The following is a 23,035-nucleotide window of genomic DNA, read 5'->3' on the forward strand; positions in this document are numbered from 1 at the left end:
CGTCGCCCGTACGGCCTGAGAGGCCAGCATTCGGCCGATAGTGGGGCCGAGTGGGGAGGGGTGCGCCGACCTCCCGCCCGCACCAGCGGACCGTCCACTGTCGCCAGCGGACGGTGGATCCACCCGTGGATCCCCGAAACGACGCGAGGTCGTGGAGGCGGGGCGGGGCGTCTCTTGGCCGGCAGCGGCCTCGAGGCGCGTGAGGGGTCGCGGTGCAATGGGCGCTGCGGGTCCCGGACCCGTGCCCGAAGTTGCAGCCGCTGAAGCGTCGCCGGTGCCGAGCAGCGGCACCGCGCGTGGAGGCTCTTCGGGCCCCATTTCGGGCCCGGAAAGGGCCAAAACGGGGGCGAGCGGATCCACAGTGTGTAACCGCACCCCTAGTGGATCCGCCCACCCGTCCACTGCGCCACCGACCAGCCCACTCTCGTCACCGACCGCGCTGTAAAAAGACGCGTCGCTGGCGAGACTGGATTGGCTGGCTGTGGAGCACTCGCTGTCGGTGGACGTAGCGCGCTCCCTGATTGGCCAAAAGAACCGCATCGCTGCGATCCTATTGGTCAAAAAGGGTAAAGGGACAACAGAGGACGCAACGCGGACCGAGGTGGACAGCCGAGGAGGAAAGGTAGATAGAAAAGATGCAAATGTAGTTGGCCTCGCGGGGGAAAGGTGAAAGCCCCCGGAAACCGTCTCGGAGGACACTTGCAAGCAAGCGCCCACCAAGAGTCCCAAAAATGAATGTGAAAAAGACCAACGAAAAACGTCGGAAACCAGTTTTCACACTGATTAGAACAGATACTACACTTGATCTTAGCCAAAAGGCCGAGAAGGTATTATACGTTGAATTGTGTACGTTCGATACAAAAGTGTAACACATGCAGATATACATGGCTCTAGTCTGCTACCCACAGCGTGATTATTTCAAAAATACATGTTTAACGTAACATTCTATTGTGACTATTCATCATTTGACCGCAATTCTTATTATTGGCAAACGCAATCTAAAATATGACATTTGCGATCGAATTTCACAAAACTAAGCAAAATGCTTGGTTTACAAGAGCCTTGTATATACCTAATAAAGTGGAGGCACCAAGTGGCGAAGTATAATTTGAAATATATGAACAAAGAAAAAGAAGTGTGGTGGTTGGCCTCGCGGGGGAGATAGTGAAAGCCCCCGGAGACCGTTCCAAGAAAACCTAGCAAGCTAGCATTCTCGGAAGTTCCAAAAATGAATGTGAAAAAGACCAACGAAAAACGTCGGAAACCAGTTTTCACACTGATTAGAACAGAAAAGTTATGTGTATTACCTACCGGTTAATCCTTGGCTTCCAGGTAGTAAATACCTGGTAGTCGCTATGTGGTGTGTAACTTGTGTACCGGTTGCACCTCATAGGTGTCGGACCATAATGTACCGGCGGGGTTTGAGGGCGGTTCCCTACCTGGGTGTGGCCCTGTCGGCCGCTGTGGGCCTGTGTGCCGTCTAGCGGCGGCCGGTGCGCGGCGGAGTCCCCCCGGTCTCCGCCGCCCGACTTCCCCCTGGTGCTTGGTGCTGGCGCGCGCGGTGCTGGCTGCAGTGCAGGTTCCAGATGCGGCGGCTGGACTGGATGCACGCCACCGACAGCTGCCGGTCCAGCCGCTTCGCATCACGCTTGAGCAGCCCAAGGTGCTCAGTAAGCACCTTGTGGTTGCCGGCCGGCACCGCGCCGAGCGAGCCGTACACGAGCGCCGAGAGGTGGACCTTCCACCCTTGGCGCTCGAGGTGTCGCTTGACGCCGGCATACTTCGCGCGCTTGTGTGCGGCGATGCGTGCCAGCGCCGAGCTCTCCGGGTCGTCGCTCGCCTGCTCCTCGAACGCCACGGCCAGGTCGACCACCGCCACCGTCTTCTTGGTGTGGTTGAAGAGCTGGAGGTCGGGCCGTAGCGCGGGGCCGGCGAGCGACGGCACCGTCTGGTTCACCCGGAGCTCGACGCGGTCCTGGCCGCCCGGCGACGACGCGTGCAGCGCGCGCTCGATGTGCTTGAGGGCGTCGTCGTGGCGGCCGCGGACCGCGTCCATGGTGCCGGCGCAGTGGTTGAGCACGTGCGCCAGCGTCTCCGCCCTGGAGCAGCCCGGCTGCCTGCAGTGGTCGTGGGCTCGGAGACGCCGGCGCTTCAGCACGCTGTGCGTGTCGAGCTGGTTCAGGCGGGCGGCCACCGCGAAGCGGTAGTCGGCTTCCCACATGCCTCGTGGCCGGGTGAGGAAGCCGCTCCCCGCGCCGCCATGGGCGCGGGCCGTCTTGCCTTGGTCGCGCATGGCCGCCCACTTGGACCAGTGCCGGTGCTTCACGTGCAGTTTCACGTGCCGCAGGACCGTGCGATGGTCCAACCACTTATCGTGGTGCGGCACGCGGAGCTGCAACGTGGTCGCCGCAGAGCCGGCGTCCGCGCAGGCCGGCGCGGTCGCGAACTTGAGGCCGAGCGTGCGGAGGTGGCGCTGGACGTCGACCCAAAGAGAACCGATGTCGCCGTTCCGACGCTTCGGTGGCGCGTCGGGCGACGTCCCGAGCTGCGAGTTGAGCAGCAGCTCACACAGCTCCTCGTCGCGCCCCTCCCATGCGCGGCTGTCGATACGGTGGCGCGCGTCGGCGATCTGCCGGAGCTGCACGCGCGCGATGCGCCGGATGGCAGGGTCCTTCGAATTCAGCAGCTGCCATCCGTGCGCGACTTGGAGCGCCGCGTGCATCTCCGTCAGTGGCAGCAGGCCCAGCCCGCCGCGCGACACCGGAGCGTAGAAGCACTCCGCCGTGGCGTTGCCCGGCAGTCGCAGGAGGTGGCGGAGGCCGCGCGCGAGGTGCCGGTCGAAGCCCTCAAGCTGCTGTTGGAAGGGGCGAAGGTGGCGGAGAGCGTACTCCACCCGGGGGTAGAGGTACGTCTTCACCGCCTTCACCACCTGCCACGGGGCGAGGCCCGACTGCAGCAGCGTCGTCGCGTCGTCCTTAAGCTGCTTGAGTGCTGGAGCGAGCTCGACGCGGCGGCGCACGTGATCGAATCCATCGCCGATCCCCAGGTAGGTGTACGAAGCGCTCATGGACAGCGCGGGGATCGGCGTGCCAGCCAGGTCTAGCTGGAGGTCGTTAGTCTTGAGCACGCCGCGTCCGTCGCGTTGGACCGACATGGTGCAGCACTTGTTGGGGTTCGCCGCCATGCCGGTCCAGCGCAAGAAGTCGGCCACGAGCGCGTGCTGTCGCTTGATGCCGTCCTCGGTGCCACTGAAAATCTTGAGGTCGTCGGCATAAGCCGAGGCACCGGGGCAGTCATCGCCCGACAGCTGCACGCCCGTGGCCGGCAGCCGCTGCAACGCGAAGAGCAGCGGGCTAATGGCAGCGTTGAAGAGTTGGGGGCTCAGTGGGCACCCTTGGAAGACGCCCACCCGCAGCGCAATTGGGTCCGTCGTGCCGTCGATAGCGTTCCCGACGACAAACGCCGCGCTCTCGTAGAGCCCCTTGCACATGGTAACGTAGTCGTCGGGCACGCCGAGCCGCGCCAGCGCGTCCCACAGCAGCGCGAATGGCACGCTGCCGAACGCGTTGCGAAAATCGTACCAGACTTCGAAGAGGGTGCGGCGCTTGCGGCGGGCTTGGTCGACGAGCGTGGCTGCGAGGAAGTTGTGCTCCCCGCAGCCGTTCACCGCTCGGAAGCCCTTCTGGCCTGGAGCGTGGCGGTCGTTGGCGTCTAGCCAACGCACCAGCCGCCGCGCGAGGAGTCCCGTGTAGAGCTTGTAAATGGCTTGCTGGAGGCAGATCGGCCTCCAGTTTGCCGGGTCCTCGCGCGCGCCCTTCTTGTGGAGCAGCCGCACCACCCCGAGCTTCCAGCTCTGAGGCACTCTCTTCGCCGTCCAGCATGCCTTGAATGCCGCGGTCAGTGCCGGCAGGAGCTGCGCCGCGAAGTGCTGGTACACGTCGTACCCGACGCCGTCGAGTCCAGGGCTGGAGGCGCCACGGACATGCTGTAGCTGGTCTTCCACTTCGCCGGCCGACGGCGCCGCATTCAGCAGCTCCTTGCAACTGGTCGCGGCCGGTAGGCGTGCCAACGCCGAGCGGAAGGCGGCACCCACCGGGGCGTCCGGGGCGAATTCTTGGCGCGGCGTGTTGACGCTGTCGAAAAACCGCCAGAGTTCTTCTCCCAAGATGGGGCAGGTGCCGTCGTCTGCGCTGCCTGCCGCTGGCGTCGCCGTGCCTGCAGGTGGATCACCGCCGGAGGCCGTGGTCCTCGCTGCCTCTCGCGTCGCGCACGCCTTCGCCAGGATGTCGGTGACACATGCCTTCTCGTCCGTGTCGAAGCGGTGGCGGAGGCGCTGCTGTTCGATGGCCGAATTGACGCGTCCAACGCGGCGTCGTGCCCGGCGGACGGCGGTGCGGTCGCTGGGGGCGGAGCGCTCCACTGCATGGAGGTCATCGAGTGCCTCGTCGAGGCGGTGTTCGCGGTGGTGTCGGGTCACCCGGGGTGGGCGCTGGCGGCGGTGCTTCTTCGCGGTGCCTGAGCGTCCACGGCGTCGTCGCCGCCGTCGCCGTGTCTGGGCGCCTGCATGTTCGTCCGGCCGCTGTGCCTGCCGCTGCTCCGGCGACCGGTCCTGGTGGCGGCCCTGCTGTTGACGGTTGCGCTGCTGACGTGGTTGCTGTTGCTGCTGCTGCTGGCCACAGGGCTCGGGGCGGCGCGGGGCCTGGGTGTACAGCTGCAGTTTGTCGTACAGCAAGTGCGGGAGGGCCGTGATGTAGCCCTCCGCCGTCTCCCAGTCACTGGCGTCGGTGATCTTGCCCGCCAGCGACGCTCCGAGCCGCTCAACCATCGCGCGTGCGGTGTCCTCGTCGTCATCGGAGAGCTTGCGGAGGCGGAGGCGGGGTCGTCGCTGCGGAGTGGCATTCGGGCCAACGCGCATGGCCGCGTAGACCTCGCCGTCGTCGATGTCGGCGAGGTCCTCGTCGTCCGGGTCCTCCATCTCAATGTCGGCGGCGGGCGGCGGTGGCGGGGCGTCAGGTGGCTGCTGAGTCGGCGCTAGGGGTCGGTCGGCGCTGGTCGTGGGCGTGCAGCCGTTCCCGTCGGGGTGGACACCGCACTCCGACACTGTCCGCCGGAGGTCGAGGGCTCGGTTGGCGAGGCGGTCGGCGTGGGCATTGGCTTGGCGATCAATGTGGTGGAGCGAAAATCTCCCCACCCGGGCGAGTTCCAGCTTGACTTGGTCGCGGAGGTGGCGGAGAGTGACGCTCCGCGTGGCGAAGATGCCACGCACCTGCTGGATCACCAAGGTGCTGTCGCCCTCCACTCGCAGGGTCGTGGCTCCGTGGTCGGCGGCGGCTCGCGTACCGAGCAGCAGCGCCGTGTATTCGGCGGTGTTGTTGGTTTCGCTGCTGCTCGGCATGTAGTGGGAGCAAGTCCATACAACGGAGCCGTCGGGCTGGGACAGCGCTGCGCCGGCGCCGCCTGGGCCAGGGTTGGCGCGGCAGGCGCCGTCGAAGCGCAGCAGCCACTCGCCGCTCATGCCGCTGTCCACGTCCATCGCGGCCGCCGGGTAGTCCTGGCGGTCGCCGTTCTGGTCTTCCTCGCCGTCCTTGGTCTCGTCGTCAGCTGCCAGTTCGGGCGGAGCTAAGCGTTCGGCGATCCTGGACGCAACCACGACGCGTGGCAGTGGGGGTCCCCAGCGGGGAGCTGGAACCTCGCTGAGGCGGGCTGCAACACGGCCTGCCACCAGCGTCCTGGGTAGGGGCGGGCCCCAGCGCTCGCGGGCTTGTTGCTCGGCGTGGTCCGGGTCGACGACAAGAGCGGAGCTCGCTAGCGGGGGGGTCGCTGCGAGCTTCGGGGGGTCTTGGCGGGGGGAGTCGGGCGTGACAGTGGCCGCCTTGACAGTGGCGTTGGCTGCACCAGCAGTGGGGCTCAATTCCCCTGCTGCCGGCGTAGCCGCTGCCGATGATGTGCTGTTGAGGCTGGCGCACGCGTGTGCGTGGTTCGCAGCAGCCAGCCTCGACGCGAAGGGCACGCCGCACGCACATCCCGCCGAGAACCGGTCGAGGAAGGCGGTGCGGCGGTGCCGGGAGTCCCGGTGTCGCTTGAGCGACGCGAAGCTGGCGGCCGTGTACGTGCACAGCGTGCACTGGAAGCGCTGCGCATTGTGCACGTACACGGAGAGGACGGAGGCCGGGCGAGCGCTGGCCGCGGATAGCCTAGGCGCTGGAGCGTGGTCCCCAGCCTCGTCCTCCTCCTCGAGCAGGAGCTCGGCCAGCTCGCGGGTGTCTTCGTCGTCGACGTCGTTGAGACGTCGACGCTTGCCGCCGACGCGCTGCCATGGCGGCTGCTGTCGGCGGGCACCTTGGTCAACATCCATGGCGACGACGCCGACATCGCCTGCTGCATCGCTGCTGCCTGCGCCGTCGTCGCCGTCGTCGCCGTCGCCGCTCACGTCCGTCGTCCTGCTGCTGCCGTCGCTGCTGACCACGTCGCCCGACATGGGCTCCACGCGCGCGCTAGCTGGGGGTGCTTGTTCTTGGGGCGGCTCGGCGCGCGCGCGGGGCTCCACGGCGGCGCGATCAGCAGGAGGGGCTGTAGGTTCAGCTGCGACTGCTGCTGCTGGAGGGGCGGCAACAGCCGCAGCTGGGCTTGGCGGCGGGGCTTGATCGGCGAGCATGCCGCCCGCCCTTGCGGGTGGGGCGGCAGCATACGCGGGAGGTTTGGGGGCCGGCGGCCCGTGCGCGCGCGCGGCGGAGTTGCGGGGGGCCGGCGCCGCGGCAGCAGCGGCTGCTGCGGGCGTCCAGGGTGACCCACCGGCGGGCAGCATGCATGCCGCCCTGCCGGGTGGGCCATCATCGCGTGGGGGGTCGTGGCGGCGGCTGGCGGCGGCGGCGCGGTCGTCCGGCGCGTCCTCGTCGTCGCTGTCGTCGTCCTCCAGCTCGCTGGGGCCGTACGCGGCCGCAAGGGCGCGAGCCGTGGCGGCTGCAAGCGCTTCCCCTGGCACGACCGGCTCGGGCAGCATGCCGCTCGCCCTGCCGGGTCGTGCCACATCACAGGGGGGGAGCTGGGCGCGGGCGACGGGCGGAGAGGCGGGCGAGGGACCTTGGCCAGCCAACGGGCGCGCGTGGGGGGGCGGCGGACGTCTGGGGGCGTCGTGGCGGCCGGCGCTCGGCGGCGCTTCTTCGGCGGCCGGCCGTACGGGCTGAGAAGGCTCCGTTTGTTGAAGCGTCGCCCGTACGGCCTGAGAGGCCAGCATTCGGCCGATAGTGGGGCCGAGTGGGGAGGGGTGCGCCGACCTCCCGCCCGCACCAGCGGACCGTCCACTGTCGCCAGCGGACGGTGGATCCACCCGTGGATCCCCGAAACGACGCGAGGTCGTGGAGGCGGGGCGGGGCGTCTCTTGGCCGGCAGCGGCCTCGAGGCGCGTGAGGGGTCGCGGTGCAATGGGCGCTGCGGGTCCCGGACCCGTGCCCGAAGTTGCAGCCGCTGAAGCGTCGCCGGTGCCGAGCAGCGGCACCGCGCGTGGAGGCTCTTCGGGCCCCATTTCGGGCCCGGAAAGGGCCAAAACGGGGGCGAGCGGATCCACAGTGTGTAACCGCACCCCTAGTGGATCCGCCCACCCGTCCACTGCGCCACCGACCAGCCCACTCTCGTCACCGACCGCGCTGTAGAAAGACGCGTCGCTGGCGAGACTGGATTGGCTGGCTGTGGAGCACTCGCTGTCGGTGGACGTAGCGCGCTCCCTGATTGGCCAAAAGAACCGCATCGCTGCGATCCTATTGGTCAAAAAGGGTAAAGGAACAATGGAGGACGCAACGCGGACCGAGGTGGACAGCCGAGGAGGAAAGGTAGGTAGAAAAGATGCAAATGTAGTTGGCCTCGCGGGGGAGAGGTGAAAGCCCCCGGAAACCGTCTCGGAGGACACTTGCAAGCAAGCGCCCACCAAGAGTCCCAAAAATGAATGTGAAAAAGACCAACGAAAAACGTCGGAAACCAGTTTTCACACTGATTAGAACAGATACTACACTTGATCTTAGCCAAAAGGCCGAGAAGGTATGATTATCGTTCTAGATAGAGCTTTCTCCTTATAGTAGTTTAATACCCTCACGAGCATGTGTTTGTTTAAGTATATTATTATTCTCTAATATATGGTAAAATAGCATACCTATCCTCCTACCGGTTTTTTTAAGAGTGATTCTAGCCTTCTAAGAAATTAAAATTGCGATTATAGTCTACATTTTCGGTAGCTGGGCTAAAGTGCTGCCAAACGATGCACCGCAGCTCCTTCCTCGTTGCAGCTCGAAAGTGCTGTTCCAAAACCCCGTACGCTATCAAACTACACATTCCTATGCAGTCAGCCCGAATGTAAGAAAGTCAACCCCTGCATCGCTCGCTAGTCGCCCGCACGGGTACCTTCCTTAATAATCACAAACCAATCAGACGCCTCGTTCCTGCCAAACAGTTTCAAGCAGATGTCGGAGAGAGCGGAGCGACTCTCGGGCCTGCAGAATGGCGTCGTGGGCTCCATCGCCGGCATGATCGAAGTGATTCTGCAGCAGCCTACTGTGGCCATCAAGAACGCGGTACAGCAGGGCCGCCCCATCGCGTGGTCCGCGCCGGCGCTCTACCGCGGCGTGGGCGTCTCGCTGGCATCCATTGCGCCCGTGAGCGCCATCCAGTTCGCAGTCAACGGCCGGTTGCTGCGCGGCCTCACAGCCCCGGGCGCGGCGCCATCAGACCAGACGAAGGTCCTGTGTGGCACGCTGTCGGGTGTCGCGTCGGCGGTGCTGAGCGCCTCCGCGGAGCTCGTCATGACGCTGCAGCAGAACAACGGCAAGAGTTTCGGCGCCACCGTCAAGGAGGTGGCCGGGCAGCACGGCGTGACGCGGCTATTGCGCGGCTTCACGGTCACGGCTGTGCGAGACGCCGTGTGGTGCGCCGGGTACTTGGCTCTGGGTCCCGTGTTCACGCGCGAGATGCACACGCTGAGCCCCGCCACCTTCGGACACGTGGACACCGCCACCAAGTCGCAGAAGGCCTCGGCCTCGATCGCCGGCTGCGTCACCGCCGGACTGATCACCGTGGTGGCCACGCAGCCCGTGGACACGGTCAAGACGGTCATGCAGGGCGAGGCCATGGCACTACCTGCGGGTCGCGCACCCAGCTCTCTCGCCACCGCCGCTCGCATCTACCGCGAAGGAGGCTTGGCGCGGTTCTACAGCGGCATCGTGCCGAGAGGATGTCGCTTGGTCGGTGCCGTGTTTATCCTGGGCCAGGCGCGCATCCGGCTCGAAGAGGTCTTCGAGGAGCACGAGCTGCTCAAGTTCTAAAAGCACGTAGGCGCACCATAAAGCGCTCGGGTAGATGATAATCCAACGAGCACAACACGATTCCAACCAGCGGCGCCAGTTCTCCATTGATGTGGTGTCAGTAGTCGAACAGCAAGTGACGTGGTTATCTTGATGCAGCGATTGGACAAGTGCACAAACAGCTGCAGGAACTTCACTTTGAGGTCACTTGCAGATTCGCGGCCAAGATGACGGAGCGGGCGCAGAGACTCACGGCACTGCAGAACGGGGCCGTGGGGTCCCTCGCCGGGATGATCGAGATGACGATCCAGCAGCCGTGGGTGGGCGTCAAGAACGCTGTGCAGCAAGGTCGCGCCGTGCCCCGATCGGTTCCGGCGCTCTACCGGGGCCTGGGGGTGTCCCTGTCGTCCATTGCGCCCGTGAGCGCCATCCGCTTCGCCATCAACGGGCGACTGCTGCGCGTCCTGAGCGGGACCGACTCGGCACCGACGGACCAGGTCAAGGTACTGTGTAGCACAGTCTCCGGCGCAACGGCCGCGGTGATCACGGGCCCGGCGGAGCTCGTCATGACACTGCAGCAGAACAACGGGAGGAGCTTCGGCGCGACCGTGAAAGCGGTGGTGGAGACCCACGGAGCCTCGAGACTCGTGCGGGGCTACCCGGCCACAGCTCTACGCGACGCCGTCTGGTGCGCCGGCTACTTGGCTCTGGGGCCGCTGTTCACGCGCGAGGTGCACGGCCTGAGACCTCAGACGTTCGGCCACTATGACACAGCTACGACGTCGCAGAAAGCTTCGGCCTCCATCGCAGGATGTTTGGCTGCTGGACTCGTGGTGGTGCCTCTCACGCAGCCAGTGGATACGATTAAGACAGTGATGCAGGGAGAGGCCATGAAACTGCCATCGGGTCGAGGACCTGGTGTGCTCGCCACGGCCAAGCGCATTTACAGGGAAGGAGGAGCTCGGCGATTCTACCGCGGCATTGTGGCGCGTGGAAGTCGCCTCGTTGGGGCCGTGTTCATTCTCGGACAAGCTCGCATGCGGCTCGAGGAGCTCTTCGAAGACCACGATCTGCTGAGGTTCGACGTTGGCGCCAACTATGAGCCGTGAGTGACGGAATGAAAGAGAACACGCACCAAGGAGTCAGTCGTATCCTATGGCAACTCGCTTCTTGCTGCGTGCCAGAAAGCATTTCGCAACAACAGTGGTTTGCTATTGAGTGTCATGTGCCTAGTCTGTTTTCGTGTTTCTTGCGGCTTACGAGAGCGTGCAATGGCATCCTGCCACGCGAATCATTTGTTGCCCTGATTCCTCTGCTGGCGGTGTGGCCTGGTGCGGAAGTGTGACACGAATTTTGCCGGTGATCGTGCCTGCAGCTTTTCCGTGCAGTACGACTGGCACCTCGAATGGCATGAAGCGCGGTCGACCTTGACAGAACTTGTCCAAAGACAGCGATGCCACACCTGAAAGAAACGTAGAGATGCAAGCACACCTCGTTAGTCGCCGCAACGTAAACGTTATGACTACTCAAGTTGCAAGCTTACCCATCAGGTCGTCTTTCGAGGTGGCGTCATAGTCCATGACAACCAGAGTCAAGTGGACACGCTTCACGTCACGCTCCTGGTCACACAATACATGCAGCTTTGGTACTTGATCATCCCTCCACCTTTATCAGCAGTCAACGGCAGGTTAGTCTCATGGATTTGAGCTTTCTGATCGAAGTGCGAATACTTACTTGGGGGAGCACGTGTTCGAGATTGTAGTCGTGCTGGGGTGGCTTCCATTGGCATCAACCTGCACTGCATTACTCGGAGCCGAGTAAAATTTGACGTACGGGTCACTGAGCCCCGCCAAGTCAAGACCTAGGAGGTCTTTACCTGCGAGATCTACCATTTCGACGAGTGTAGGCTTCTCCGCTGTGCCAGAACTAATGGACGGCGCTCGAGCCACATGAAATGCAGCCGCGACAGGCTTGTGGTCGCTGGTAGCAATTGCTTCGAAGCATGAGAATCGCTGCAGCTTGATATTCGTACGCAGTCCCGGCAGCGACTTGTACAGCACACGATCGCAGTAGGATGGCACACGTTCCAGCTACAAGCAGAACAAAGGTACAGGTGAGACCAATGAATAGCCATGCAGTCCTAGCAATTCCCTTGTGTACCAAGTATTCGTCAAGACTATGTCGCACTCGCTTAAACGTTGGTGGGAAAAGCGCCGGAGGTAATTCCCACCCCGTAAGCGTCTTTTTGCCTTCGACCTGGTGCTTGAGTTGGTCATTCTGGTTCAACGTCACCCATTTCTTGGCTCGCACAAGTGCCATAACCTCAGCACAGTGTTTTTCGTGATTGCGTTGGTGTGGAGCCGTGTAGTTTAGGTCTAAGCGGTAGTTTAGATCGCCGAACCAGAAGCAGTGGTCAAACTGATGATCGATCGACACGTTCTTCTGGCCAAACTGCGTGCCAAGGATGGTGGCGCACTAAAACATAGGTGGAAAACTGTCAGACCCAGGTATTTGCAATAGATGAAAAGAACATACATCACTGTTGCGCTTGTCGAGGAACTTTTGATCTTGATGCGCGGCCAGGTGACAACTAGCAAAGCACAGCGAAGTGTTTTCAACGACACACTTGAAGAGCAGACCACCCTAATTCATAAGACAAGTGGTACAGTAACAATAAGTGAGTCACCGTAAAACCCTTCTAGCTCGGCTTAAGTGGTAGAGTACCTTGTTACCGAGCACACTACCCAAGCCTGTTGGGACTGCGAGCTTATCCACTTCACAGACGTTGTTTCGTTCGTGGACGTACACATACAACCGCATTTCCATCAGCTCGACCTTCCCCGCCAGCACATAACTCTCACCGAGGTGCAAGTAAATCTGCTTGCTGAATGGGTAGTCAAGTGCATCTCCCATCAGATTGCTGCTGAGTTGGCGCACCATTCTGGTCATTTTACGCATGGACTTCTTGGTGCGCGATCGCTTTACAATCACATCGGAGGACTTGTTCGTGCCAATCGCAGAGCTACTCGGTTCCGATGTAGAGCTGCCAGCACGACCAGCTCGGATCGCCTCACTACTGGGGCTGTTGTTCTCTTCAGTGTTCGATACACTTCCAGGTCTCTTGATCGATGTTTTATCCCCAGAATCATAATCTTTTGACTCGTTTTCATCTTCTTCGTATTCCTCTTCTTCGTCGACGTCGTCAAACTCATTCCCATCAATGACACTTTCCAGCGTAGGAGCATCTGTGGCGTCGTGTTCGTCGTCCTGGTCATCGGCTTTAGAACTCGACGTGTGCCAGCTATCTGTTCTCACCAAATTCTCCGAAACTTTTTCGCTCTTGTAGGTGCTTTCTTGCAGCCCAACAGCAATCACATCAAAGTCGCCGCCACCTTCAGGGATCCAATCGTCCAGCAATTTGGAGTCTTTAGGAGGCATTGTGTTCCCAACGTTCCAGGACGCAACGAGGATTTTCAGTGGAGTGCCCATACTCGTGATATTGACGGAGGCCTTCCGACCTCCTATCGGACTTGAAAATGGAGCGGTGCGAACCGTTTGCCTCCGCGTCGGAGGGTCATGATCAACCTGAACGGAGACACTCAAGACACTCAGAGACCGAGAAGTCACCAATTCGAAACATAAATCCGGTCTCTACCTCGAGTTGAATATCTTCGACCTGGACTAGAGGCATTGATTTCGACCGCGAGGCAGCACCGAGTCCAGGGTCCGGAACACTGTCAACCTCTTGTTTTCCCTCCATGGCGACTCGACTCGCTGCTTTTTGCTGTGATCAAACGTCGGCGCAAAACAGTCGTCGAGCAAATTTCGCCTATAAATATGAATAGCACGCAGCACGACCTGACTGAACAATGGCTGACAGCTAAATCGAATGTACTCAAAGCAGGTGCAACTTGATTACCCCGACAAGATTCTGTGGCGGGTCCCTACTCCGTTGCTGTGGGGGGTTGTGTTGCCGAGCCACTCGCCTCCTTCGTCGGGCTGTTCAGACGGCTATCGTTCGCTTTCGCAGACGCGATCCTCTTTCTTGGAGTACACGGGGCTGAATGAGATGGGCTTTCGGCACCGTCTTCAAACCCCGCAAGACTTGGTAGAGAACGCGTGGGTGGGTCACTACACAACAACAGGAATTTGAGATAATGTTCAAGGTGATCAGAAGAGGAAATGGCGACCTTACCTCCCGACTGCGATCCGGTACTGCTCTCGTAAGAAATTCAGATCTTCTGTCACGTTTGACAAGTTCTTTTCTAGGTCTGCACATTTTGCTTGCAAATCATCGTAAGTAGGTTTGGCTGTGGATATCAAAGTACACAATGTCATCGGGTAAGGAGGCGGATAGTTTCGTGAAAATCACGCAAGTTGATGTACAAACCTGCATGCCCCTCTCCAAGTTGTGCAGCGATGGCGGGGTTCTTGGTTGATATCTTGTCCTTCGGCGGGTCAAGAATGTACGGGTTCACGAACACCTGGAACTCAAGGCGAGCGCTTTGGAGATACTCGATGAATTGGTCTGTGACACAGTCGACGTGATGAATGAACTCGTAGTTGAACACGGGGCTCCGCGTGTTCTGCTCCACACTCTCAGTCGTAAAGAGTTCACCGAGGAACTCGTATTGGCAGTATGCCAGGTCTGTGATGATCGGAAGACCGGTTGCCCCAACAATACGAATCTTGAACGTCCACGGCTTACCGAGGAGATCACTTGGGCTCTCAACGTCCATTAGATCGTCCTCATTGTGCTTCTCGGGATCTGGAGACGACAACGGAATCCAAATTACCTGTAGTTTTCCGATGGTGTTGAAAGGCGGGACAGCCAGCTTAATGCTGAGCTGAGACTCGTCTGGCTCCGTCTCCAAATTGTACAACAAGTACTCGAGGAACGTGGTGGCACTGCCAATGTGGAATGAGTTGTCGAAGAGTAACGTAATGGGGTCATGACCTGAAGGTGACTCATACTCGCGGTCGTTCATGAGTGCGTTTCGAAGGAAGGCAACTTCATCTTTCAGTAATGCGTGCGCTTTCACAAACTCGAATACATCGAGGAAAATAGTTTCGTCCGTGGCCTTGTTGTATACTTTGACTTTGACCTTCGGGATTCCGCTGGTACCATTGCCATCTTTGTCTTCCATCGATGAGCTCTGAAGTGCGGTTTCAAAGCTTAGAACATCGCGGTTCAGGAACTTGACAATCTGCGTGAGCTCAGCAATCTTTGGGAGGACTTCGCGAAGTTCTTGGTCGTTAACCTGACGCGCGAGGAGTTCACGCTGCTTCTCCGCAGCCAAACGAGCTTCTTCCTCAGCTTTTGCTGCAGCTGCCGCGGCTTCTGCTGCAGCAGCTTCAGCGGCCGCCGAGTGCGCAACATTATTCACGCTAGCAGCAGCAGCGGCAGCCGCTGCCGCTTCAGCCGCAGCAGCTTCACGTTCCAGTCGCTCCTTTTCCCACCTCGCTTTCTCTTCCTCAAACTTTTTCATCTGCTCTTGTAATTCGTTCATCGCAGAGTTGTCCACGGTCTGCAAGGCTTCCTTGTACTCGGCTGCAGCAGTATCAGCTGAAGGAGGTTCTCCATCGGGCTCACGGCCGGGGTATACGAAGAGCATGAGCTCGTTTCCAATCACGACGCGGTCATAAGGCGCAAGCTGCAGACGCGCACCCTTCTCGATCTTTGTCCCGTTCCGCATGACTTCTCCAGCGCCGGCACACAGAAAGATGTCCGAGCCATTGTTTTCAAACGAGCAGTGGTCATTGATGATGCTGAGCGACATGGGCTGGATGTCACCTTGTGGACCAACCGTTAGGTGAGGCTTGTCCAGTAGAAACATGAATCGCTTCGAGCGATATGCATCGACATCCAGGTTAATGAGGTAGGGCGACGTAGTATCAGCCTCGAAGTGATACAAGTGGATACCGCGCTTGCCGTACTCCTCGCGCTGTCGCTGCATCATTTCATCTTGCACACTCATGCCACCACTGGCACCTCCACTTCCTCCATTCAACACATTTTCGAGCTCCTTCTGCTTCTGGTTGAGCAGCTCAGCCAATTGTGCGACCTGTGCACTTGCTGCATCATCACCACTACCGGTAGTAGGTTCGCCACCGTCAGGAGCATCATCTTCTGCAGCACCGGAAGGAGCCCCGGAGGCGCTGCGCATCTTGGCAATACGTTCGTTCTCTTCCTTCAACTGGTTCACGAGGCTTTTCATCTGCTCCAGCTCAGCCATGAGCTTTCTCTCGGCTGGACTTGCAGCGGTTGACGCCTTCTTGGGCTGAAGCTTGATGACCGATGCGTTCTTGGCGAAACCAAGTGTCGAGAACGTGTAGCCGTGGAACTTGACCTCCGGCCGAATAGCGCAAAAGAGGTATGTTCGTGCTTGGAGCATCGTGTCCTTGAGATACTTGCACAGGAAATACGAGTTGCAACCCGGAATGGACATGCCTGGCTTCAGCTTGTTGGCCTTGACAGCTTCGGCCATTTTCATGAAGAATTGAGCCATCTCCGTGAGCGACAGATTGATTTTCTTACCTTGGTCCTGCAACTCCTTAGACTTGGACGCATCTGGGTGGGGTCCCAGGAACTTGTGTTCAATTTCACCGTCCTCGTAGACAACTTTCTTGTACTCAGCGTACACGATATCACCCGCAGGTTCCGTACCAGCCAGATCACACACATATACTCGACCTCTCTGTTTCATTCCCTCGCGATCGGGATCAGGCTTTTCCACTTCAAGTGTCATGATGCAGTGGCCACGCGTGGACTGGTGATTGAACTGTGTCGGTGCGATAGCTTTCTTGGCATTAGCAGCCATGAAGGTTCTGCGCAAGTCATTCCAGTCCTTGAGCACAACTGACTGGCACCACTCGATATCTGTGAATCCGTCCGGGTCCTTGCGCATACCTGACTTATATTGCTGCTCCTGCGCTACGGGAGACATGAGATCGCGCACCGTGTCCACGACATTCTGGAAGTACTTCATGGAAATCTTCCAGCCATCCTGTTTCTCCTTGAACAACTCGTACGCTAGACGCGGAAAAATCCCCCACTACATGTAGCATGAATGAAAAATGAAAGCATCAAAGTGGGCAACACACACGAGACCATACTAGCATTATACTCTTGTCTTCATACCAGTGGATGGGGCTCTTCATACTTGAACCACGCCTCAGGAATATCCACAGCATCCGGCTATCACGAAAAATGTTAGCAGAGCAGAACTCTCAAAAACAAAATGATGGGGGCTGGCAGACTCACCCCAAACACGGTGAAGGTCTTGCCTGACCCCGAAAGACCGTAGGCGAAGAGCACGACGGCGTTGCCTCCCATCAGGTCCGCCTTGATCTTCTTTCCGACACTGGCGTAGGCCATTTGCTGGTCCACGAGTGTCATATTGTCGGCTTGGAGCGGGTCGCCCTGAATGTGTCGCTTGTAGCCGTAGGCACTCCACCATGCATAGCTGAACGGAAATCGTGTGGTGGAGTACGTGGAATTAATGAGCTCCACGTCGCCCTCCTCCTCGCCATTCTGCGTCATCACGACACCCAACTTGTCATCGCACGTGAACGGTCTGCATCGGATCGACACCTTGATGCTCACGCTCATGGCGACTCCGATAGAATGGCTCGGGGTCTAATAATCGCGTCTTCCGAGGTTTGTGTCCCTTGCCTGAAAAGTCGGTGGTGTTCATGGCAACGGCAGCGTTTCAAGATACCCACAGCATCGCCTCTTGACAGTTTGGCACACGATATTCGAGTTGAGAATTGTCAGCTGTCTGCACCGCACACTTAGTGTCGAGTAATTCATTCCTTCGGCGAATTGTATCTAAGCTCGACCTACGAGATCGTGTGAACTGCCTATCTCTATGCCTCACTGAGAGTCTTGCAGGCTCCGTGCATCTTGTCCAAGTATTCAGCCGCGTGCTTCGGCTGAAAGACAAGTGCCGGTCGGAAGCGCACAGAGTTGACTCCACAGCCTCCAGAGGCGACGCCCTGCGACTTCATCAGACCCACGAATTCGTTGCGCACACCTTCCGTGGGGAAGTCCATGGCCAAGTACGTGCCCTGACCACGCACATTCGACACGAGCGCCGGGAATTCAGCCGCGATGTCATTCAGTCCGGCCTTCAGGTAGTCGCCCGTGACATTGACGTTCTCCAGCAAGCTATCGCTCTCGACCACATCGAGCACCGCCTTGAGCGTGATCATCTTCGTGGGGTCTCCCATCCACGTGTTGAAGATGCGGTAGCCCTCCTTGAGACGGAACTGCTCCTTCGCAAAGTACCCTCCCGTCTGCATCTTCTTGCTGAACGTGACAATGTCGGGCGGGTTTTCCAGCTGCCAGTGCTCGTGCGCCCAGAACTTGCCAGTGCTGCCGCCTCCCGTTTGCACCTCGTCCACGATGAATGCCACACCAAACTTTGCAGACAGCGCTCGCAGTTTACGGAAGAACGCGGGACTCGCGTGGTTGTCTCCTCCCTCCGCTTGGATGGGCTCGATAATCATACCTGCAATGCGCGAGTCCTCGGGTTTCGTGCCCTCCGCACTGTGCTTCAGCAGTCTCTCGACTTCGTCCAAGCATCGCGCTTCTTCCGCTGCGTTAGCAGCTTGGTGGGTCTCCAGCGGGTACCTCAGCTTGGGGAAGGGCGCAACAGGCCAGTCGAACGCCGGCACGTCCACCTTGTGGATCGCCTTGGAGTGCGTTGTGGACAAACAGCCAAAGAGCCGACCGTGGAAGCCTCCCTGGAAGGACAAGATACTCAGGTTGGGCGTGCCCGGCAATTGGTGCGTCATGCTCGTCTCAAGATCGTGCTCGGACGGCGGTCGGCCACCTCTTAACTTGGTCTGGAACCACATGAACACGGCTTTGTAGGCGTTCTCATTGGAGCATGAGCCGCACATGAGCGTGTTGACGTCCTCCAGCCCATTCGGTGCCACCTTCAGCAGTGTGTCATCGACACGGTCGACCCAATCAGCGGGCGGGAACACGCCCAGACACGGACGTTGGGCCAGCATGGCCAGGTTGTCCTTGTTGCCCATGGCCTCGAGGATCTTGGGGTGGTTGTAGCCAATCGGCAGCGACGCGATCTGACCGTAGACGTCCAGGAAGCGGTTGCCGTCCACATCCACCAGGTAGTTGCCGCGACTGGCCGTGTAGTCCGCGAAGAAGTTGATTGCGCCCGTGTTCTGCAGTGCCGCAAGGCGCTTGAGCTGCTGCTGCGACTTAGGGCCGGGCACGTCCGTCACGACCTCTGCGTGTGGATACTCGTCCGGGAAGGCGGGCGACGGACTGGGAGGGAAGCGGCGGCTGCTGATGCTCAGTGAGCGGAGCCACGGGGAGCGGCGCGGCGTGAAGGCGCGCACACACAGCGACATGGAGGACTGGACACTTGCTTCCGATGGTGCAGATTGCGGAATGACGCGGATCCGGTGAAGCTACGTGAGACTTCAAGTTGGGATTTGACTTGATGTTTGTAAAGAAGCAGGAGTGATGGTAGATTTGCTGCGCGGGACCTGATGACCAGCTGGAGTCCACGTCCAAGCGCGTCACCTTGATGCAGGAGATTGTCGCTTATGCGGAGAGGAAGTTGTGCGGCGTAACATATTCAGGTCGACTGCTGATTGCACTTGCGATTTGAGCTTTCTGCTGGCATGGGCAGAGTTTTCTGGTGGTGCGGGCAGGTGAGTGAGTTGAGCGACCATGTCAACCCCAACGTGATGCTCGACAACATGTTGAACGGGGCGTGTGCATCGGCCGGCCTGCATGTTCATCGGGACCCACGGCGACCACGAGCGCGTTTGATAATTCCGAGGAGCACGACGTCGCTGGGTTATCCGCCGCAGACGCTGGACAACGCGCTGATGAGGCCGTCACCTGCTCATGTTGGAGCTACACCACCTTTTTCTCGTCCATCGCAGCAGGCTAAGAGCAAAACCACACACCGAAACTGAACCTGTTTTCCTTTACCGTGCGGAGCTCGAAGCGGTCGTCACACCGCGGAGCTGGCGGTTGCTCAAGTTTGTCAGGCGAGAAAAATATTGCTGTAAGTAAGCCCAGTCGACAAATTAACGAAATCACAACGAATTGGTCGCGATGTCGACGAATGACCTCGACAGGAACAACGGTGATGCCATTCTCGTGCATTGAACATGGCCGTGAAATCTGCTACGTCTGCAGCTGTCGACTGTCATGCACTATCGACTTGCCATCGTCCGCGTGCGCAACGCGTTTTTCACGACTAGCGGAGTGAGTCAACACCACAAGCAGCAGATGCAACGTGTGCAGGACTCGCGAATGCATCAGTGAATAACTATACAGCTATATCGATGATGCATTCGCAGCACTGCACAGCACGTGTTGCATCTATCCTTCAATATTGGGAGTTATCCTTGATATGCTCTAGACTTGTCAACCCAGTTCATTATCACGGAACTTACAACATGGGCGTGGCACGTATGTGGCATCGTGTCAAAAGCGTGATCAATGGGCCTTTTGACTGCAGCAGAGCCTGCTGAAAAAGAGGAGAGTTTCTCGCACCACCGGTATGCTCCTTCTCGATTCCTGTAGTCGAGTTGGGCAGAATGGCTGCGATGGTATCAACTCTGCACAACGGCCAAATGCCAGAACTGCTCCACCCGCAGCCCGAGCTGATGAACAGTAGGGAACCGCGGAGCCGCCGAGGCGCTTCAACTTGCTTGTCAGCACCAAAAAGATGAATTCCGAACGAAAATCTGTAGCAATGCAACGACAGTTGGTCCCACAATCGAACGCTTCAGTTATACTCACAAATTATACCATAGAAGCCGATACACTCGAATTGATTATGGTAGCGCGAAGTTAGTGAGCGGCCTCTAAGTTTTCTTTTGTGTCGTCTGTCGTAGCGTAGCGCACGCAAGTGACCAGCACGTTTAGCATTTGTCCGCCCTCGCCATCTTGCAAGCGAGCGGCGACGTCTCGTTGCGTCGGAGCGCAGCAACCAGCAGCTATAATAGTAGCACCCCGAAATCGGTCGGTCAGCTTGTCAATTTTGGCGTTATTGCGCCAGCTGGACGCCGCATTCCCACTTGGCAGGTATAGCACACCGAACTGTGCGATGATCTTTTCTTTCAGAGGCTCGCGTTCGTCCGTCACCTGCGCGGCTGTTTCTTGCCCCACAGCCAGAGATACGGATGCGGCGGTCACCTCGCCTGGCTTCTTCCAATCGAGCGCATATCTTCCTCCTCAAAAGGAGTACAGCCCTCCACAATACGTGTAGCGGCAAGCACCAAGTCGGTCGGTCAGCACAGCACTGACGCCGCATTGAAAAGCAACCGCCGTGACTCGCGCCTCGCTATTGGCGAAAAGGCGTCTGTCCCCTCTCTGATTGGTTAAAATCGTCTCTCGCCAAAGCCACATTTTCCCCATTCGCGTGCCTCTTGGCGCGATGCATAGCCGCGGAGGGGGGAAGGTCGCAAAAAGCGACTGAAGACTGCGGGACTCGCAAACTGGCGCCACTCTCTCAAAACCCACAGAAATGAGCGTCGACGTTCCTCTTGGGCCCGGGTCTCCCGAGTACCCGCGCGCCCCCACGCAGGCCTCGCAGTGGCCCGCTGACGTGGACCTGGACGCGCTGTACCTGTCGGAGCGTGCCGAGGTGGATGAGCTTGTGCGCAGCGCCGCCGACATGAGCGTGTGGGCCGTCGAGGCGCGCAAGGACAACGCGCTCGTGTACCTGCACACCAAGAACAGCGAGCGCCTGTCGTACTCGGTGCGTGCCGTGACCAAAGTCGCGGGCTCCGTGCCGGACGTGCTCGAGTGTCTGCGCGCCGCGGACAACGCGAGTGTGCGCAACTTCCAGAAGCTCCTGCACCCGCGCAACTTCCTCGACGGGCAGGTGCTGCACGCGCACGTCGCGGACGCCGAGTCCATGACGCTCAAGTGGGTCGTCTACTCGTCGCCCAAGACGCTCGGCCGCTCCAAGGAGTTTTGCATCCGCGAGTACTGCGCGCTGCTGCCCAACCACCCGGTGCACGGCAACGTGGGCGTGCTCAAGTTCGAGTCATACGACGGCGCGGCGGCGCGCTACGGCATCCGTGGCAAGCCCGACGCTTACAGCTTGACAGTCTTCGAGCCGAGCTCGTACGTGGTGCAGCAGACGCCCGAGGACCCTAACATGGTCACCGTCACGCTCACATTTGCCATGCGCAAAGCGAGAGGCGGCGAGAGCATTTCCGCCGGCGTGCGGCTTACGTCGCTGCGTCTCGCTGGAGACCTGTCGGGTATGCAAAAGGCCGTGCAACAAGCGCTTTTCGCACCGGCGGCGCTTGCGCAGCGACAGGAATGGGTCAACGACGCGCAGCGCACCAACTGCTCGCTTTGCGTGCAGTCATTCGGTATGTTGAAGAGGCGCCACCACTGCCGCGTGTGCGGCGAAGTCGTGTGCTCGGCGTGCACGGTGTTTAAACTGGTCAAGGGCGACCAAGACGTGGCCGCAAAGGTGCGCGTCTGCAAAGCGTGTCTAGCGAAGAACGGCAGCGCGAACGCGAATGCAGGCAACGCGAATTTCGGAAGCACCATGATCGGCGGATTCTCCAACCCGACAGCAGGCGCGCGGATCGTCAGTAGCAATGGCACGGAGCTAGAGATGAACGGAGGCTCCGTCCCGAATGGGTTGGGAGTGGGCACCAGTATTGGCAGCACAAGTTCGCTCACGTCGGATGAATCACACAGCCCGCCCAATGAAAATCCGGCTTCCGCGACTCCCCCGTCGGGGACGCCCTACAACAAGGGATCAGCTTTATCGCTAAACGACTTTGATCAAATGAGCGACGACGGAGGTAGCAGTCCGCCGCCCTTGCATAAGCAAACGTCAACAACTTCAAGTCAAGGTAGAGGAACGGGTTACGAGGGTAGGCCGATCGGTTCCATGGGTAGAACCGCGTCCAATGCGAGTATTGCCACTAGCAGGAAGAAGAGCTCGGAGCGCCGTATCCATTACTTCAACGAGGATCTAGAGGAGATCTGCATGCTGGCCATGGAGACGCTCACGTGCCCCATGGCAGGCATTCGCACCGAAGATTTCGAGCTCGTGAGGTACTATGACGGTAAGCCGGCGCCGGGCCTACCGCGAAGTCTGCCGACCTTCCGACGACTGGCAACTCGCGGTAAACCCTGCATCGTGCTGGACGTGAGCTCGGACAAACGTATTTCAGGCGACAAGCGCTTCACAGCCAAGCTACAGTTTTTCGTGGGTATTCCGCTGCTGGTTAACGGTGAAGTGGTAGGCGACTTATGCGTGGCGGATCGCTACGCCCGTGACAATATTGACCACAAGCAGGTTGAGGTGCTCAACGTGCTAGGTGAGACAGCGACGCAGTATATGCAATCGGACGAGTACCAGGAGGACCTAATGGAGTTCAAGGCTGCACACTTGGCTCGCAGACCCCCTACAAGTGGCTCTGCGCCCACATCTCAGGCAGACGAAGATGTTGGCGCTCCGGCACCAAGCGCCAAGGAAGTTGCGTTTTAAGGTATAGCGGCGGGGTGAAACTGGGAAACGTGGACACTCTGTGTCGGTGGTTGGCAGGCGCTACCACTTGCAGTGTATATGTGAGCCTGCCGGGCAGGAGGATACGGTTGTATGCGTACCAACCTCCTGCCACCTTGTCTGCCGCTTGAGCGGGGTACGTGAAAATTGTCAAGATGAGCTTTAGATTCGTTGGTAGCTGTCCGATTGGATGGTCTTGCGGATTCAGAGTTGCCC

The 23,035-nt window shown here is 59.5% G+C and overlaps 6 protein-coding genes across 6 annotated transcripts; 3 read left to right on the top strand and 3 right to left on the bottom strand.

The window, feature by feature from the left end:
- Positions 1-8,450: 8,450 nt before the first annotated feature.
- Positions 8,451-9,308, top strand: KRP23_8332 (Tricarboxylate transport protein A, mitochondrial; the record flags this gene model as incomplete). Its single annotated transcript, XM_067893758.1, has 1 exon — positions 8,451-9,308. The coding sequence occupies one exon, from the start codon at positions 8,451-8,453 to the stop codon at positions 9,306-9,308; it is 858 nt and encodes a 285-aa protein (XP_067743257.1).
- A 206-nt stretch (positions 9,309-9,514) lies between these two features.
- Positions 9,515-10,396, top strand: KRP23_8333 (Mitochondrial aspartate-glutamate transporter AGC1; the record flags this gene model as incomplete). The annotated part of the gene is made up of 1 exon (XM_067893759.1): positions 9,515-10,396. One exon carries the CDS (start codon positions 9,515-9,517, stop codon positions 10,394-10,396), a length of 882 nt encoding a protein of 293 aa, XP_067743258.1.
- Positions 10,397-10,543: 147 nt separating this feature from the next.
- Positions 10,544-13,047, bottom strand: KRP23_8334 (Phosphatidylinositol 3,4,5-trisphosphate 5-phosphatase 2B; the record flags this gene model as incomplete). The annotated part of the gene is made up of 7 exons (XM_067893760.1): positions 10,544-10,749; positions 10,831-10,952; positions 11,022-11,377; positions 11,448-11,762; positions 11,823-11,930; positions 12,012-12,872; positions 12,943-13,047. 7 exons carry the CDS (start codon positions 13,045-13,047, stop codon positions 10,544-10,546), a joined length of 2,073 nt encoding a protein of 690 aa, XP_067743259.1.
- Positions 13,048-13,231: 184 nt separating this feature from the next.
- KRP23_8335 (Kinesin-like protein) lies at positions 13,232-16,899 on the bottom strand (the record flags this gene model as incomplete). Its single annotated transcript, XM_067893761.1, has 5 exons — positions 13,232-13,418; positions 13,483-13,597; positions 13,678-16,342; positions 16,429-16,485; positions 16,552-16,899. 5 exons carry the CDS (start codon positions 16,897-16,899, stop codon positions 13,232-13,234), a joined length of 3,372 nt encoding a protein of 1,123 aa, XP_067743260.1.
- A 257-nt stretch (positions 16,900-17,156) lies between these two features.
- Positions 17,157-18,668, bottom strand: KRP23_8336 (4-aminobutyrate aminotransferase, mitochondrial; the record flags this gene model as incomplete). The annotated part of the gene is made up of 1 exon (XM_067893762.1): positions 17,157-18,668. The coding sequence occupies one exon, from the start codon at positions 18,666-18,668 to the stop codon at positions 17,157-17,159; it is 1,512 nt and encodes a 503-aa protein (XP_067743261.1).
- A 2,138-nt stretch (positions 18,669-20,806) lies between these two features.
- KRP23_8337 (Protein FREE1) lies at positions 20,807-22,801 on the top strand (the record flags this gene model as incomplete). Its single annotated transcript, XM_067893763.1, has 1 exon — positions 20,807-22,801. The coding sequence occupies one exon, from the start codon at positions 20,807-20,809 to the stop codon at positions 22,799-22,801; it is 1,995 nt and encodes a 664-aa protein (XP_067743262.1).
- Positions 22,802-23,035: the final 234 nt, after the last annotated feature.

The sequence above is a fragment of the Phytophthora ramorum genome (assembly GCF_020800215.1).
Source record: "Phytophthora ramorum isolate Pr-102 chromosome Unknown Phyram_PR-102_s0007, whole genome shotgun sequence".
Lineage (NCBI taxonomy): Eukaryota > Oomycota > Peronosporomycetes > Peronosporales > Peronosporaceae > Phytophthora > Phytophthora ramorum.